Here is a 16,037-nt window from a genome sequence, read left to right as displayed (position 1 = left end):
GGCGGAGCGAGTTAACCGGACTCTTGTGGATATGGCGATAAATATGCTTCGTACATGTGGACTTAGAGTCGTTTTGGGCAGAAGCGATTCAAATGGCTAATTGCATAATGAATCGATCATCTAAAACTGCTCTAGTGATAAAAACTCCAAGCATGGTTTATGAACTTCCAAGCATGGAAGCATGGTTGGCAAGAATCCGTCTGGCTTATGGTGGTCAAGTGTGTGAGCGGTCGGATCAACAGTGAACGCTTTGGAAAAAATTTGACATGGGATGATCCAGTCAAAAGAAAAGATAGTGTCAAAAGCTTACGAGGGTTGCTATATATATTTCTGGCCTAGGCCGTACTAAGTGTTGCCTGGCGCCAAATGACGTTTTCATTATTTGTGTTGTTTACAGTTGAAAAAATCAATTTGGCAGAAAATGGAATTAATTTATTTTACGGCTTTCGAAGTGAATTAACACGATAATAGTGCATCGATGAACTTAAATCTTTGTATGGCGAAAGAGCACCATCTTAAAGCACTGTGAAAAACTGGTATAATGAATTCAATCGTGGCCGACGCTCGCTCGAAGACGAAGGTCGTCCAAACACAGTCGTTGTTCCAGAGAACAATTACGCCGTGCATGAACTGATAATGCAAAATAATGCAAAAAATTGCTTTCGTTGGATCCCGCACAATTTGACAATCGCTCAAAAAAAGTCTTGTGTGGATTGATGCAAAAAAAATTTGAAAAAATACAATCGCGGTGTTTCAAAGACGTTTATAAGATCGTCACAGGTGACGAATCATTGATCCATGCTTATGAGCCCCAAACAAAACAACAATAGACCGCGTGGGTCATCGAAGACGAGCCAAATCCAACGAAAGTTGTTCGTGGAAGAAGCATTTCGAAGCAAATGGTGGCCTGTTTCATCGGTAAAACAGGTCATGTGGCGACAGTTCCGCTTGTGCAACGTATGACGGTCAATTCTGAGTGGTACACCACAATTTGTTTGCCTGAAATCTTCGGTGAAATTCGAAAAACGATCAAGAGAAGACGGATCATTCTGCACCATGACAATGCGAGCTCTCACACATCAGCTCAAACCAGCGCCTTTTTGACCGGCCAAAATGTCGAATTGATGGGACATCCGCCATACATCCCTCACTTGGCACCCAATGACTTCTTTTTATTCCCGCACATCAAGAGAAAAATGCGTTATCAACGATTTTCGACGCCAGAAAATGCTTTTAAAGCGTTCAAAAACCATGTTATAGAGGTGTCTCAATCGGAGTGGACAAAGTGCTTCGACAATTGGTTAGAGCGCATGCAAAAGTGAATTAGTCTTGCTGGATAATACTTTGAAAAACAATAAAACCATTTTTAATCATAAATATTCTCATTCTAATTATTAGGCCAGAAATAAATATAGCAACCCTCGTATATATTCTTGACTAGATCACCCCTGGGTCCATATAAGTAGACCTCGGAATGTGCATGTTTTCTTATTTTTTATCCATTTGATGCCAAATTTTGTATTTTGACATTACATTTTTCAAATGTTAGAATTTTAAATATATATTAAAACAAGAAAGGAAAGCTAACTTCGGGCGGAGCCGAAGTTTAAATACCCTTGCAGTTGAGTCGCAGTCCGCTAGGTGGCGCCACCCATCTTATATTATTAGATATATAGCAGATCGTATATAGTCGACCGATCCTCATGAAATTTGGCAAATCAAATTCTTTTGTCCAAAATAGAATCTGTACCAAATCCCATCTTTCTAACTTAAAAAACACCAAAGTTATGCCAATTCCGATCGTTCTATGACAGCTATAGGATATAGTCGGCCGATCCTTATGAAATTTTGTACATAAGATATTTTGGTCAAATATAACATGTGTGGAAAGTCCCTACCCTCTATCTTAAAAATCAACGAAGTTATAGCATTTCCGATCAATCAGTTATATGGCAGCTATAGGATATAGTCGGCCGATCCCGGCCGTTCCGACTTATATACTACCTGCAAGGAAAAAACGGATGTGTGCAAAGTTTCAACTCGATAGCTCCAAAACTGAGAGACTAGTTTGCGTAGAAACCGACAGACAGACAGACAGACGGACAGACAGACAGACGGACAGACGGACAGACGGACATGCTTATATCGACTCAGGAGGTGATCCTGATCAAGAATATATATACTTTATAGGGTCGGAGATGTCTCCTTCACTGCGTTGCATACTTTTGACCAAAATTATATACCCTCTGCAAGGGTATAAATATGCAAAATATATGCAATAAATATGCACAAATTATTCAAAAAATATGCAAAAAATATGCAATTAAATTTCGAAAATGATGCATTTTGTAAAATTGGTGAAAAAAGGGTGACATTTAGTCCTAAAGTTTTGTATCATTCTAATTTTTTATAATTGCAGCAGCACATTACTACTGCTTTTCATAACAGGTCAAAAGCATCAAATATCCATTCATCCAATTTTTTTAAAAAATACACAGGGCAACAAAAACCAGATGAGAAATCCTCAACATCAGGATTTTAAATTTATAAAATCGAATTTTAATAGAATTACCGAAATAATAACTTCCATGGAAGCGAGGGGCCTTCCATTGTCAAGAGCAATGGAATTGTGGTGATAAACGCCAAGGCTTTACAAGTAGCTTCCTTGAAAAAATTATGATTTTCTACTGCAACACAAATTACCATAAATAAAAATAAATATTAATAATAATTATAGTGTTATTAATTGGTGTTTTTTAAGTTAGAGGGTTGTGACTTTCTACGGATTCCATTTTGGGCCATATAATCAGCCAAATTGGCCGATCTGCAAAACTTCATAAGGATCGGCCGACTATATCCTATAGACGTCATCTAACTGAACGATCGGAAATGGCACAACCTTAACTGCAAGGGTATATAAACTTCGGTTCCGCCCGAAGTAAGCTTTCCTTTCTAGTTTTATTTAGAATTTTTTTTTTGTCAAATTTGTGTATGGTTTTGACAACTGAAACATTTAAGTGGGGAAGCCAAATTTAAGTGTAAAGGTCTTTGTTGTTGTTTCTTTGTTGGCTGAGGACGTGTCATCATTTTGACGCATGACTTGATCTAAGTGGATATTATAGAAGTCTTCAGGCAAAATCTTGTAGCAATGTCTTTCATAGACTGAGATCCTCGCATCTCAGACGGACATGATGAACAGACGGACATGGCTTTATCGACTTGGATAATGATGCTGACCGGTAATATAATATATATTCTTTATGGGATCAGAGATGATACTCTCTCCCTTTTATATCAACTCAACAATTGATTGAATAAATTCTTTTAAAATAAAATATTTTTTCGTTTTAGCTGGACCAGGAAGTTTTTTAGTTCGTCCCAGTGATAATTCTCCAGGCGATTACTCGCTTTTTTTTCATATCAATAACCAAATTCAAAGATTTCGTATTGAGAAAAAAGGTGTGCGATATTTAATGGGTGGACGTACTTTTGAATGCTTGGATGCAGTAATAAACAGATATCGTAAGGAACAAATTGTGGAAGGCCACTCACTGAACCATCCTGTTGTCAACGGTGTACAGCCTGAGTTCAATCAACAGTATGTAGTTGAAAAAGCCGCTGAAAAAATTTATGCAACACTACGTGAGTGCCGTGATCAAATTGGCTTAAAGAAAATAAAAGGAATCAAACACCATGGGCATTTAAACAAGAAATCTGATAAAACTGCAAAATGGAAACAACTTTACTTTGCTCTTATCAATGATGGATCTGAGACTCAACTTTGTTTTTATGATAATCCCAAAAAAACAAAACCGAAAGGTCTGATTGATTTGTCGTGTGCATATCTGTATCAGTGCCACGATTCTCTATGGGAGCGTCCCTTTTGCTTTCAAATTGTAGAGAGAGCACTACCTTGCCTGGCTACAGTAACTTATCTTTGCTCTCCTAGCCAGGAGAGTTACGTAGAATGGATAAACGCACTGAAAGCACAATGTGATTCACAACTTAGTCGTGCTCAAAAAAAGGTTTCTCGTCTTCGAGAATTGCGTTGTCTGAATTTACACGTACTTGAAGCACATCGTTTACCATTTAAATTAGTACCACATCCTTACTGCAGCATTTCTCTTAATCAGGTTAAAGTGGGCAAAACGCGCGTCAAAATAGCTCCAGAGCCTGTTTGGGAAGAGGAGTTCATACTTGAGTAAGTAAAAATACACAACACAAAATCCCTTAAATTACTAAATATTCTTAAATAAATTTTACACCAGCATCATACATACAACAGAAGGCTATATTTATTATTATTATTATTATTAATATAAATATAAATAATTTTCAAAAAAATAATAAAATTTTTAGTGTGCCCTTTAAGGGGGCAGGATGGTTTCAGAGGCTGAAAAAAACAGATTTTTGCGATGTTTTTTTTCATTTCTGAGTGAATATATCAATTTTTTTACACGATACATATTTGGAGAGTATCTAGGATTTTTTTGTTAAGAAATAATTATTATTTATCACGTGACGGGCAGTTGGCCGGAGTCGCTTCAAAAAATTGTTATCTTGCTGTGCTTGAAGTCTGGCCTTAAAAATTGAATTGATTTACTTAAAATATTAGTTTCTTGTGCGGATGAACGAAACCATTTTGAAAAATATGCGATTTTGAATTTTTGGCGTGGTTGTAAAGTCGGAGGTACCATTTTTACATAAAAATCAGCCCACTATTGCCCGTAAAAATGGTAAAAAAACGTTCGTTCATCCGCAAGTATTTATTGCATTAAAGATTTGTGAAAAATTTTATTTAGATCCGACTTGAAAAAGTTGTTTTGAGAAAAACGCGTCTAAAGTTTTAAAAGCAATTGAAAGTATATGGATATGGATATTTTTTTAATTAAACTTTGCTTTTATTTATTGGATCTTCTCTTAATTTTGAGACTAACAATAAGTTTTCAAATCTTAACATTAACATTTAACTAACAGTAGACTAAGACTGCATTATGGTTGCGCGTTCCTCAAGACGGTCGCTGGGTGGGTAGGTCATTGCGACGAAGTCGTGATTGGTTGCTCAACCTTGGTAGACCTCTCGCCAGGTGGTTAGGGTGCGACAATAGCTTGCTAAAGTACTTTTCCTTCTGTTCTGCGATCACATCTTTGACTGGAAGAATGTTTAAGTCGCGATGTATGTTTTCGTTGCGAACGTACCACGGTGCCCCGGTGATTGTTCTCAAGATCTTCCACTGAGCTCGCTGGACTATGTCAATATTGCTATTGCTGGCATTCCCCCATAACTGGGAGCCGTACATCCATATAGGTTTAAGTACCGAGTTATACAGCAGGACTTTATATTCAAGGCAAAGGGGAGACCGAGCGTTGATAAGCCAATGAAGGCTGCTGGCTTTAAGCTTTAGGTGGGTTCTTTTAGCTTCTATGTGCCGACGCTATGTGAGTCTTCTATCGAGGTGTACTCCTAGATATGTTACCTCGTTTGCTTGCGGGAGTAGGGTGTTGTTTAGCGTAAGGGGCGGGCAGTTTTGCCTATTCAAGGTGAACGTAACGTGCTTGCATTTTTGTTCGTTTACTTTAATTCGCCAGTCTGATAGCCATTTTTCAACATCCACCAGATGAAGAGCTAGCTGCGCAGTTGCTTGCATCGGGCATTTTGAGCGGCTAAGAATAGCTGTATCATCAGCAAACGTGGATGTTGTTAGTCGTGAGCATGTCGGGATTTCTGTTGTGTAGAGAACATATAATGTTGGTCCGAGTACACTTCCTTGAGGAACTCCAGCTCCAACAGTGAATTCGTCAGATATATCTGTGTTGCACCTCACAGCAAATTTTCTGTCGTAAAGGTAAGACTCTAAAAGCTTGTGGGTATTACAAGGGAGCATTGTCTTGATCTTGTACATTAGACCTTCTAGCCAGACTCTATCAAATGCTTGAGAGACATCTAGAAATATTGCGGTACAGTACTCCCGTTTTTCGAATGCATTCCGAATTTCTGCTGTTATCCGGTTGACCTGCTCAATTGTTCCGTGCTTTTCACGAAACCCAAACTGATGTGACGGGATTCCTTCCTGGATCCTTAGGTGTGTATTTATTCGAGTCAGAATGCATTTCTCAAAGAGTTTGGATAAGCATGAAAGTAGGCTTATAGGTCTATACGACGTGGGAATTGTGTGGTCTTTTCCCGGATGGCATTGAAGAGCTGGGTGATAGTGCAGACGGCGCAATATGGAAGCTCAATGATCATTTTGGGAGTTATGAGGTCACAGCCTGGTGATTTTTTCGGATTTAGTTGGTTTTTGATGATATTAGCGATTTCGTTTGGGCGAAACTCGATTGGTTCATGTTGAAGCTGAGGCTCATATGGTAAAGTCTGCAAAGTAAAGACACTAGTGGCCGGATTTGGTTGGAAGATATTTTTAAGGTGATTGGCAAACGTGCTGGCTCTGTCTGCATCGCTATGGGATTTCTAATAGGCATCACGGTTTCTTTCGGTGAGCTTAGAGTTGGGTGAGCTCTCCATAGTGAGTGTTTTGTACTAGAAGTTGACAATTGCTCTATATAGCGGCGGTGGACATAATCTTCTTCTTGCTGTAGGGCTTTAGTAAGTTGACATGAGGCATGTCTAAAGCTTTGCTTAGCAGATGGCGATCTGTGGAGTTGCCACTCGCGACGTAAACGCCGCTTTTCGAGAACGAGCTGTTCGATTTGTAGATTTGTCTTTTTATTGCTTTGTGTATTTATAGTTTGCGATGTTGAGGCTCGAGCTGCAGAGACGAGTACAGACTCAAGAGGACTTAGCTCAATGTGTGAGCTGATATATTTTCTGTACTTAACCCAATTGGTTTTCTGTGAGGTCAATTTTAATGGTTGTTCCAATGTTCCTGGATGTCGCAGTAGAATAAACAGGACAGGCGAGTGATCAGATGAAAGATCCGAAAGGCAATTGGCGCTTATCAGATTTTTAGGGATGTTTTTGGTAATCGCAAAGTCTATTAAATCTGGTAGTTTCCTTGGGTCTGCCGGCCAGTATGTTGGTGTGCCGGAAGAAACATAGTCGAGCTTGTTCTTGGCTTTGATAATTGCATTATAGAGCTGCTTCCCTTTTGGAGTCACGAGACGGGATCCCCAGTGTGTGTGCTTGGCATTGTAGTCTCCTGCTGCTATGAAGTGGTCTCCAAGTGTGTTGAAAAACTGCATAAACTCATCTTCAGCTATATTGAAGCGAGGGGGGCAGTATACGGCGGCTAGTGTAAGTTGGTTGCCAGTATTTAGTTGTATATTTATAGATGTGGCCTGTAGGTAGTTTTTAGCAAATTTGTTTTGATAATGGTGTTTTATGCGGCATCTGATTAGAATTCCAGTCCCACCATGTGCTTTACCATCTGGATGATTTGTTCCGTAGAATGAATATCCTCGCAGTTGAAAATTGTATTTGGTTGCAAGGTGTGTTTCCGAAAGCAGCATTACATCGATATGATTGTCGAGTAGGAATTGAGCTAACTCAAGTTTATGTTGCGAAACGCCGTTAGCGTTCCACGTAGATATCCGTAGGAACGCCATTATTTGGATTGTTGTGAAACCAGCATTTGAATCAATAGATTTTGGTTTCGCATTAAATCTTGCATAGTTGTGCGCATAAACGACATAAATTCCGTCAGGCTTTGTTGTAGGCTGCATATCATAGCTTCAAAGTTGCTTTTTGGCTGCTCTGTTGGTTGATGTTGCTGAGCCGTGTTCGGTTCTTGATATGCTGATTGCAGAAATGAGCTTCTTGAGGCAGGTGTCGCCGGTCCTGATTTTAAGGCGCTTGCGTATGTCAAATTTTTGTCAGAGTTAATGGGTCCTAGTGAGGATCTGGCTGCAGTCGAGAAGAAGACTTCAGGGTTTGATCTGGACGCCGTGAACTGTCCATTTTGGGTGCGGGTAGCTATTCCTTTCTGGTGGATGCGACTTTTCAGCTCCTTATAGACTGGGCATCCTCTATAATTAGCAGCTCGCTGGGCAGTGTGCGGAGTCATGAAGCTCTCCGCAAACTACACACACCGGGCGCAGTTTACAGTATGACCTTGTATGGCCATATTCCTGGTAGTTCGCACATTGTACCGGGCCATTGCGTTTGTGCGGTTCCTCAACTGTAATTCTGCGGTGCAGCAGGTACTGAAGATTGTATATTGGGTGCACTTCGTATTTCTTCAGGAGCTTGGTTTCTGGTTCGAGCTCAACCTTAAAGAGTGGCTGCGGCTTTCTATCCCTGTTAAGGATATTAAAGACTGTCTTGGCGCTAAAACCCTTCTCCTGTAGCGCCTTTTTTATCTCTGCAGGCGTTACTTCGGGCTCTATGCCCTTAAGTACGACTTGCAGGCCCTTGCTGCTTTTTAGCTGATACGTGTAAAAGTTCTTTTTATTTTCGGTAAGATATTTTGATAATACTCTGAAGTTATCTTCAGGCTTCATTTGAACTTTTGTTTCTTGAATGTTGCCTTTTACAAGGGGTATTATGTGGAAGTTATCCTTACCAATAAGCTCAATAATTTTTTTGACAAGAACATTGGAACTTTTTTCGCGTATATAGATAGGCGGAGGTTTTGGCTTCCTTTTCTCAACTTCAGTGGATTCGCCCGCCTCAACCTCATCGGCGTCTGCCAAGATTTTAAATCGGTTTGAGTTAATGGGCGTTTCTTTTGCTGCTAGGCTAGCATTGCCACGGGTTATTTTGCGTTTGGAATTGAGGGGGCTCAGCTTCCTTTTGATTTGGATGTAGCGATCCATGCCAGTCTGCACAGCCGGCTTAATATAGTCATTGTTTTTGTTTTGGTTTTCGGGCAGCGCGGACGTATTACTATTTGCGCTGCTAGCTGATGACGTCGTTAAACGCGCTGTCGATACAGTTGCGGTTGTTGTTGTTGTTACTGTTGACGTTGTCAAAAAAATTGAGGTGCTAGCTACTGCACTCTTTGGCTGCAGAGACATCGATGGTATCGAGGGGGAGCAGGAACGCGCTCTCTCGCTCTCTACGTTTAAGAATTCGGTCAAGTTGGGGGTAATTGACCGCGCTTGATCAGAGCTTGCATGGTTTTCGGTTGCTTTAAAAGAGAAGTACGCGTTGTTTCTTTGTACTGAGAGCCGTCTCTCGTCTTGCTCACGTTGACGTTGTGTGCGAACGTCGTTTCAGCTCATTGCAGTCGAGGTTGATTTAGTTTGAGTTTTGAGAGTTGTGTTTTATATTAATTAATTAATTAATTAATCAATATAAACATTAGCGATTTCATCGCAAAAAGCGTCTTTTCGCGTTATTGTAGATTTCTTAGACCAGTCACTGCTCTTTTATGATTTTATTGAATATTTTTTCCCGGAGCACAATAAAAAACACGTCTGCATGCGACGACAGTCGGCCGAACGCCTTGATAAAAAATGTCTGAAAAAAATAAATGTTTGAAGTCTCAAACCATTCTGCCCCCTTAAAGAGGTCCACTATTGTTGTAGATGTTCTTTCACGCAGTTGTGGTGGGTCCGATATGAATAAATAACACCAACCTTTGGTGGTGTTCTTTTGATTATATAATTTGTATTCCAAAATTTGTCAAAAGTCGATTAGTTTTATGGAAATATATGTGATGGAAAGTGAATAAATTACGATTAACTATGTTAAATCTTGAACAGACATTAGAGCCACTAGATTAAATATATACTATTGTAAATGTTATATTCACATATATAAATTCTTAATACATGACATATCCCTCTGAAACACGCTTCTATTGGAATTTTAATCATTCCGATTAAACTGTCGACCCCATTCTGAATTTTTGCAGTCTGTCCGACGTTGCGTTTATTTTTATACCCAGGATTTGTAGAGTATAAGGGTACATTGTATTCGTGTAAATTATGTAATAGGCAGAAGGAATCATATCTGACCCATCAAACGTTACGTTTTTGAGGGGCCATGTGGATTGAGAGATCAAGAGAGGGACCCTAACAGTGAAGGGGCCCTGACAGTGAAATCCAAGGACCCTGAAGTGTGAATAACCGCCTTTAAAGAGCCCGACAGTCCAAAGGAAGTTTTAATCAAGTGTAAGAATCTAAGCAAAAAAACGCAAAGCCCAACCAAGTAGAGCCGTCGGGGAGAAGCCAATTGGAGCAGGTAACATTTATTTGACCGAATGAACTTCCCCACTGCGCGCCAGAATCGTTCCCGCGTTGCCACTTATGCTGACCTATCGCCGACGTTACAATAATATTGCCCCGATAGCTACATCTGATGCGTCTATTCTTAAAAATTTGTATACCCTTACATATTGTATTAAAATTTTTGGTCAAAAGGGTGCAACGCTGTGGGGGGACATCTCCGACCCTAAAATGTATATATTCTTGATAAGGATCACCTCCTGAGTCGATATGAGCATGTCCGTCTGTCCGTCTATCTGTCTGTTTCTTCACAAACTAGTCTCTCAAATTGTATGCTATCGACTTGAAACCTTTCATAAATTCTTCGTTTGTTTGCAGGCAGTATATATGTCGGAACGGCCGGTGTCGGTCAACTATATTCTGGTTTTTTTAAGCTAGATAGATGGGACTTTCTAAGGATTCAGTTTTGGGCAATCCGATCTGCTAAATTTCATAAGGATCGTCCGACTATTTGTTATTTGTTATTTTTGAAGATGCTTGAAACTGTGTTATGCTATCAATAGTTTTAAATAGCAGCCGAATAAATAGACGCTCCAATTCGTCTGCTATACAGTTGCCAGTGATATCCCTGTGTCCAGGGACCCAGGTGAGGCTTATGTCATATTGGTTTGCCATATCGTGATGACCTGCAGTCTGAGACTGTTTTGGAGTTGCTGGTGATCGAGCTGATCGATTTTATAGCCGCTTGGCTATCAACGTATATATTGACTCCTCTTTGTGTGGAGTTGTATATGTTTAGGTATTTTAGTGCTTCCCTTATAGCTATCACTTCATCTCGAAATACGCTTCAGTGATTGGGTAGTCTAAAAGAGGCTCTGATGCCTAGTTGTTTTGAGTTTATCCCTCCTCCTAGAAGAAGCTTAGGTGGAGGAAGGTGGAAGATGGAGGAGCTTAGTGCGTTCTCAGGGCCTGGGATTAGATCCTCCCACTCCTCTCTATCTGGAATGAGGGTCTGGAAGAGTGCTTGTGGGTACTCCCTGGGAGTACAGTACTGCTGGAAATGAAAGGGTCGTTTAGTAGAATGGTGAAGTGACCCTTGTTGAGGTGGGTTATTGCTGAGTTCCATTGCTCCATTGCTAGGTTTTCCTTAGCCTGATAGCCGCTAATTTTTCTTTTAATCCAGCTAGTCCTGGATTTGGTAAGCTGAGTATGACATTTAGGGCTTCATTCGGTGTGGATCGTATTGCACCGCTGATACATAGTGTTGCTGCTCGCTGGATTTTTTCAGTTTCTTCATACAATTTTTTTTTTGGGGGCTGGCCACCATTCCAGCACTAAATACAGTAGTATGGGACTGACTATAGCCGTACACATCCATCTTACGAGGGCAGTCCGATGCAGCCTTACCGCAAGAGAAATTAACTGTCGTGTAGTACTCGTAGACGGCTACCGTCAAAATTTCAGCCGAAATGGTAGTTTTGTTTTGACTGCGTGTGAAATCAGACGTGTCCGCGGATTTTAGACAAATGGAGAAAGAGCAATATCGGTGATTCGATTCTTGGTTTTTTAAGAGAAATCGCTCAGCGAAATCAAAGGGCGCTTGGATGCTGTGAACATTGACTCTTCTGCTTCGATGGCGACCGTCAAAAATTAAGGCACGCCCAAGTGCCCCGAAAACGGCTACCTCGGAGGATAACGAGACAAAAATGCGCGAAATAGCTAAGACTGAATGAAATTTGGCGCAATGGGTGCCCTGGTTGCTCACTCCGGTCAAAAAAAAGCAACCTTGAGAACACATCAGAGCAGTTTTTGACCCTGTTTGAGGGCAATCCGAACGAGTTTCACCGTCAACGAAACATGGATCCACTGGTACACACCAGAGACCAAGGAACGGTCGAAACCCGCGAACCTCCTCCGAGGAAGACGAAGACTGTCCCATCGGCCGGAAAGTTGATGGCCACAGTTTTTTTTTCCCCGGATTCACAAGGTGTGATTTACATCGACTTCCTGGAGAAGGGCAAAACGGTCACAGGGCTGTGCTTACTTAAAAAACTTAAAAAAGGCACTCGCTGGACAGAAGAAAAAACGGCAGAATTTTACGTAGAATCGAATTGACAACTATGTTCCGTAGAAGAGGGAAGTGGACTCCTCCCTCCAAAGTTTCTGCAGACAGCCCGTATAAGGGATGAAGTGCCTAGTGAAGACGTCACTTTCCTGAAAGCTACTCATTGAACAATGAGTTCCACTTAGCTGATATCTACCCCAAGAGCCGTCATGGCGTTGGAGAACGTTGTGGAAAGCCCTTTCTATATCTTAAAAAGACATGAGGGCGTATTCTTTCTGAGAAATTGCCCGAGAATAATTAGATATAATGGTTGATCTGAGAGTGGATCTTTGACGAAGGCCTTAAACTTTTTCTAGAGTCTTAAGCAGAAAAGATGATTTGTTTAAGGTCGTTTGGTGTCCTATGCGACGACACTATGTTTTGGGTATAAATACATTTCGCTATTTGAGGCAGTGATGTTAATATTTTACTAAAGACTGGTCTTTGGTCTTTGGTCTACTGGTCTTTTAAATATATAAAGTATAAATAGCAAAGGCTGTGAAAGTTTTCCTAAAGACAGAGGTCTTTCAAAGATATGTAAGAGCCAGTTTATTGGAATTTCGCGCGCATGTTGGATTTTTGCATGTTTGATTTTATCGGAACTAGCGGATTTGTAATGCTTAAAGCTATGTGTTGCCCAATATAGGGTTTTCTGGTGAAAGTCTAACTTAAAGTACGCGACAGGGACGCTTGCGGACGGAATGTCTGTTTCTGCGAACAGACGCCGAACCGAACAGGGCGCCGTACCGAACGAAGAGAACCACGAGCCGAAGGAAGGTAGTCCTGTCAGGAAGAGCAGAACATACGTAAATAAAGTGTAAAGTGTAAAGAATCAAGGCCTTTGAATAAAGAAGGAATAAATTATGTAAAGCTATTTGTATTATATTTGGGCTCGTGAAATCATGTCGAATACATTAATTCTGAAGAACGTTCCCATAAACTCTGTGAGCTGGCCGTCGTTATACCTACGGATCGAATGTCTACTCCTAGTCCCCTCAGTGCATCGGTTATTGAGCATTGCAAGATGTTGTGAAAGCACCTTCGATGTCTAGAAAAGCAATGAGCGCATATTCCTTGTCACTAAGCGCCTTCTCATCGATAATGGTGACCTCATGGTTGTGAACAGTCATATTATTATTCATTTTAATGTTCAGATGAAGATGGAGGCTTATGAGCCTCTTCATTTCCTTAAGAAAGGTCGAGAGACTTATTGGTCTGTAGTTCTTGGAAGAGCACTTGTCATATTGACGGGGTTTTCTTGCCTTGGGCATAAAGACAACATTTGTGCGCAGCTACGTCTCTTCCACGATGCCAGTTTTAAAAACTATGCTAAAGATTTTACACTCGTTCGACATGCTTTTGGATCGTGCAAAAAGCTGTATTGAAGCAGACTAAGCAGTAAACTTTGGAACGCACCTTAGTACACCTATCAGTCTCATTATTCTACCATAAAAAACACAAAAGTATATCACGACTATATTTATAATATATGGCAGATATTATATTAACATTATGATAATGTGATAGTGTTTTAACCTACCTTATAGGTTAAAAAATATCAAATTTATGGAATTTCCGATCAATCTGTCGGTCAATCAAATGTGTGAAAAAGGAAAGAAAGGTATATGAAACGTTTGAAGTCGATAAATTCTAAACTGAGAGATTAGTTTGAGTTAAAACAGACTGGCAAAAATATACCGACTCAGGAGGTAATCCTGACTCATTCTCTTATTTTGACCAAAATTATTAAATCCCCTAACAAAAATAAATAATAACAAGAAAGAAAAGCTAACTTTGGGCGGAGTCGAAGTTGATATACCCTTACAGTTAAGGTTGTTCCATTTCCGATCGTTCAGTTATATTACAGCAATTGGATATAGTCTGCCGATCCTTATGAAATTTGGCAAATCTGATTATTTTGCCCAAAGTGGAATCTGTATCAAGTCCCATCTTTCTAACTTAAAAAACACCAAAGTTATGCCAATTCCGATATTTTAATGACAGCTGTAGGATATAGTCGGCCGATCCTTCCAAAATTTTGTAGATAAGTAGATCCCTATGCAGATTTTGTGGATACACCAAAGTTATGGCATTTCCAATCAATCAGTTATTTGGTAGTTATAGGATATAGTCGACCGATCCCGGCCGTTCCAACTTATATACTACCTGCAAGAAAAAGAAGGGTGTGTGCAAAGTTTCAACTCGATAGCTTGAAAACTGAAAGACTAGTTTACATAGAAACCGACAGATAGATGGACAGACGGACATGCTCATGTCGACTCAGGAGGTGATCCTGATCAAGAATATATATACCTTATAGGGTCGGAGATTTCTCCTTCACTGCGTTGCACACTTTTGACCAAAATTATAATACCCTCTGCAAGGGTAAAAGGGATAATTAATAAATAATAATAAATAAATAATTTAACAGAAATAAGCAAAGTAAGAAAGGAAAGCTAACTTTGGGCGAACCAAAGTTTATGTGCCCTTGTAGTTAGGTAGCAGCTGCTTTTATTGTATATATATACACATATATACAATACATAGTCACAATTCGCATACCCTTAATTGTAACCTACATGTATAAGCATAGCCTAAGAATAGAGATAAGAAAGAAAGATATTGAAATAAAAGCTCGGAACTGGCAGTCGTGTACTGACCTCACAAGCACCAAGAAGCGCATCCCTTTGAACGGATTTAAATAAGATTTTTTTAATCTTTGCTGTACCTAACAAGCAATTAGATTGGTAACGACTCTATCGAAACCGGCTCATCTAATTGGCTAGGAATGCCGTTCTTCCCGACTCGATACTCTCTAGAACATAAGGTGACGGTATCGAGTACACCGGGCCAAGCCGCGATATACATATATCAGATCGTATACCGATGCTTATGAGAATTTTACCATCGAATCAATTTTCTTATAAAAAAGTTGGAAGCAGTTCTAAGAATCTTTAAAAATAGCAACGTTGTGCCATTTTCGATCGTTCAGTTATATCCTTGATATTTTTAAAGATGCTTGGGGCTGTTTCTAAAATTTTTATTCGAAAATTGATTATCGAATCAATGAAATTCTCATAAGGATCGGACAACTATATACAATCCAATATATATAAAATAATATAAGCTGCTATTTAACTGCAAGGGTATATAAACTTCGGCTTTGCCAGAAGTTAGCTTTTCTTTGTTGTTATAAACTAATTAATCAACTTTAAGTAAAATTTTGAAAATATTAATCACTAAATTTAATCGAAAAAGAATTTAATAAAAATATTTGGAACTGCTAGAGTAAACTTGACATCCGCCCGAAGTTAGCTTTCCTTTCTCGTTTTTGTTTATTTCTTTACATATTCAGTTCATATTCAGCATTTATGTATTTGCACTTATTTGTTTACATTTGTGCTCTTCTGCTTTCTGTAGCTCTATTTGACATTTAATAACATTTTTGAACAGAGGTCGAAGGTTAATTTTTATTATTATATTTTAAATTTTTTTTTAAATGGAAAATTACACTGTTTGCGTAAAGTCGTTTAATGTGGCGATTTCATCGCCCTTAACTATCATCTTTTGTTGGCTATGTGAACGTATTTCACATTTCATAGAAATCGCTTGAAAGTCTCATCGACGAGCAACAACGGAGCTACAATGCGGAAAATGGGTAAATAAGGAATAATCACTACAAATGATACCTCGGATATTTTAGAACTAACCTTTTTTGCACCCTATTCAATAGGGAAAAGGCCAATGACGTGGAAAACCTCTGGAACGAAGGTCTCCTAAGCAAACTACAAAAAACCATCCGAAA

General features: G+C 39.5%; 1 protein-coding gene across 7 annotated transcripts in view; it reads left to right on the top strand.

Annotated features, from left to right (window-relative positions):
• LOC6502898 (ras GTPase-activating protein 1) overlaps positions 1–16,037 on the top strand; it is a 135,639-nt gene that overhangs the window by 76,134 nt on the left and 43,468 nt on the right. For all 7 annotated transcript variants that reach the window (XM_044716932.1, XM_044716935.1, XM_014905759.2 and 4 more), the window contains one exon: positions 3,352–4,201. In XM_044716932.1, the coding sequence (XP_044572867.1) occupies positions 3,352–4,201 (850 nt within the window). The remainder of the gene's footprint in view (positions 1–3,351; positions 4,202–16,037) is intronic.

This window comes from Drosophila ananassae, chromosome XL (genome assembly GCF_017639315.1).
Source record: "Drosophila ananassae strain 14024-0371.13 chromosome XL, ASM1763931v2, whole genome shotgun sequence".
Lineage (NCBI taxonomy): Eukaryota > Metazoa > Arthropoda > Insecta > Diptera > Drosophilidae > Drosophila > Drosophila ananassae.
Note: the sequence above shows the minus strand (reverse complement) of the source record. Positions and strands in the feature narration are given on the sequence as shown.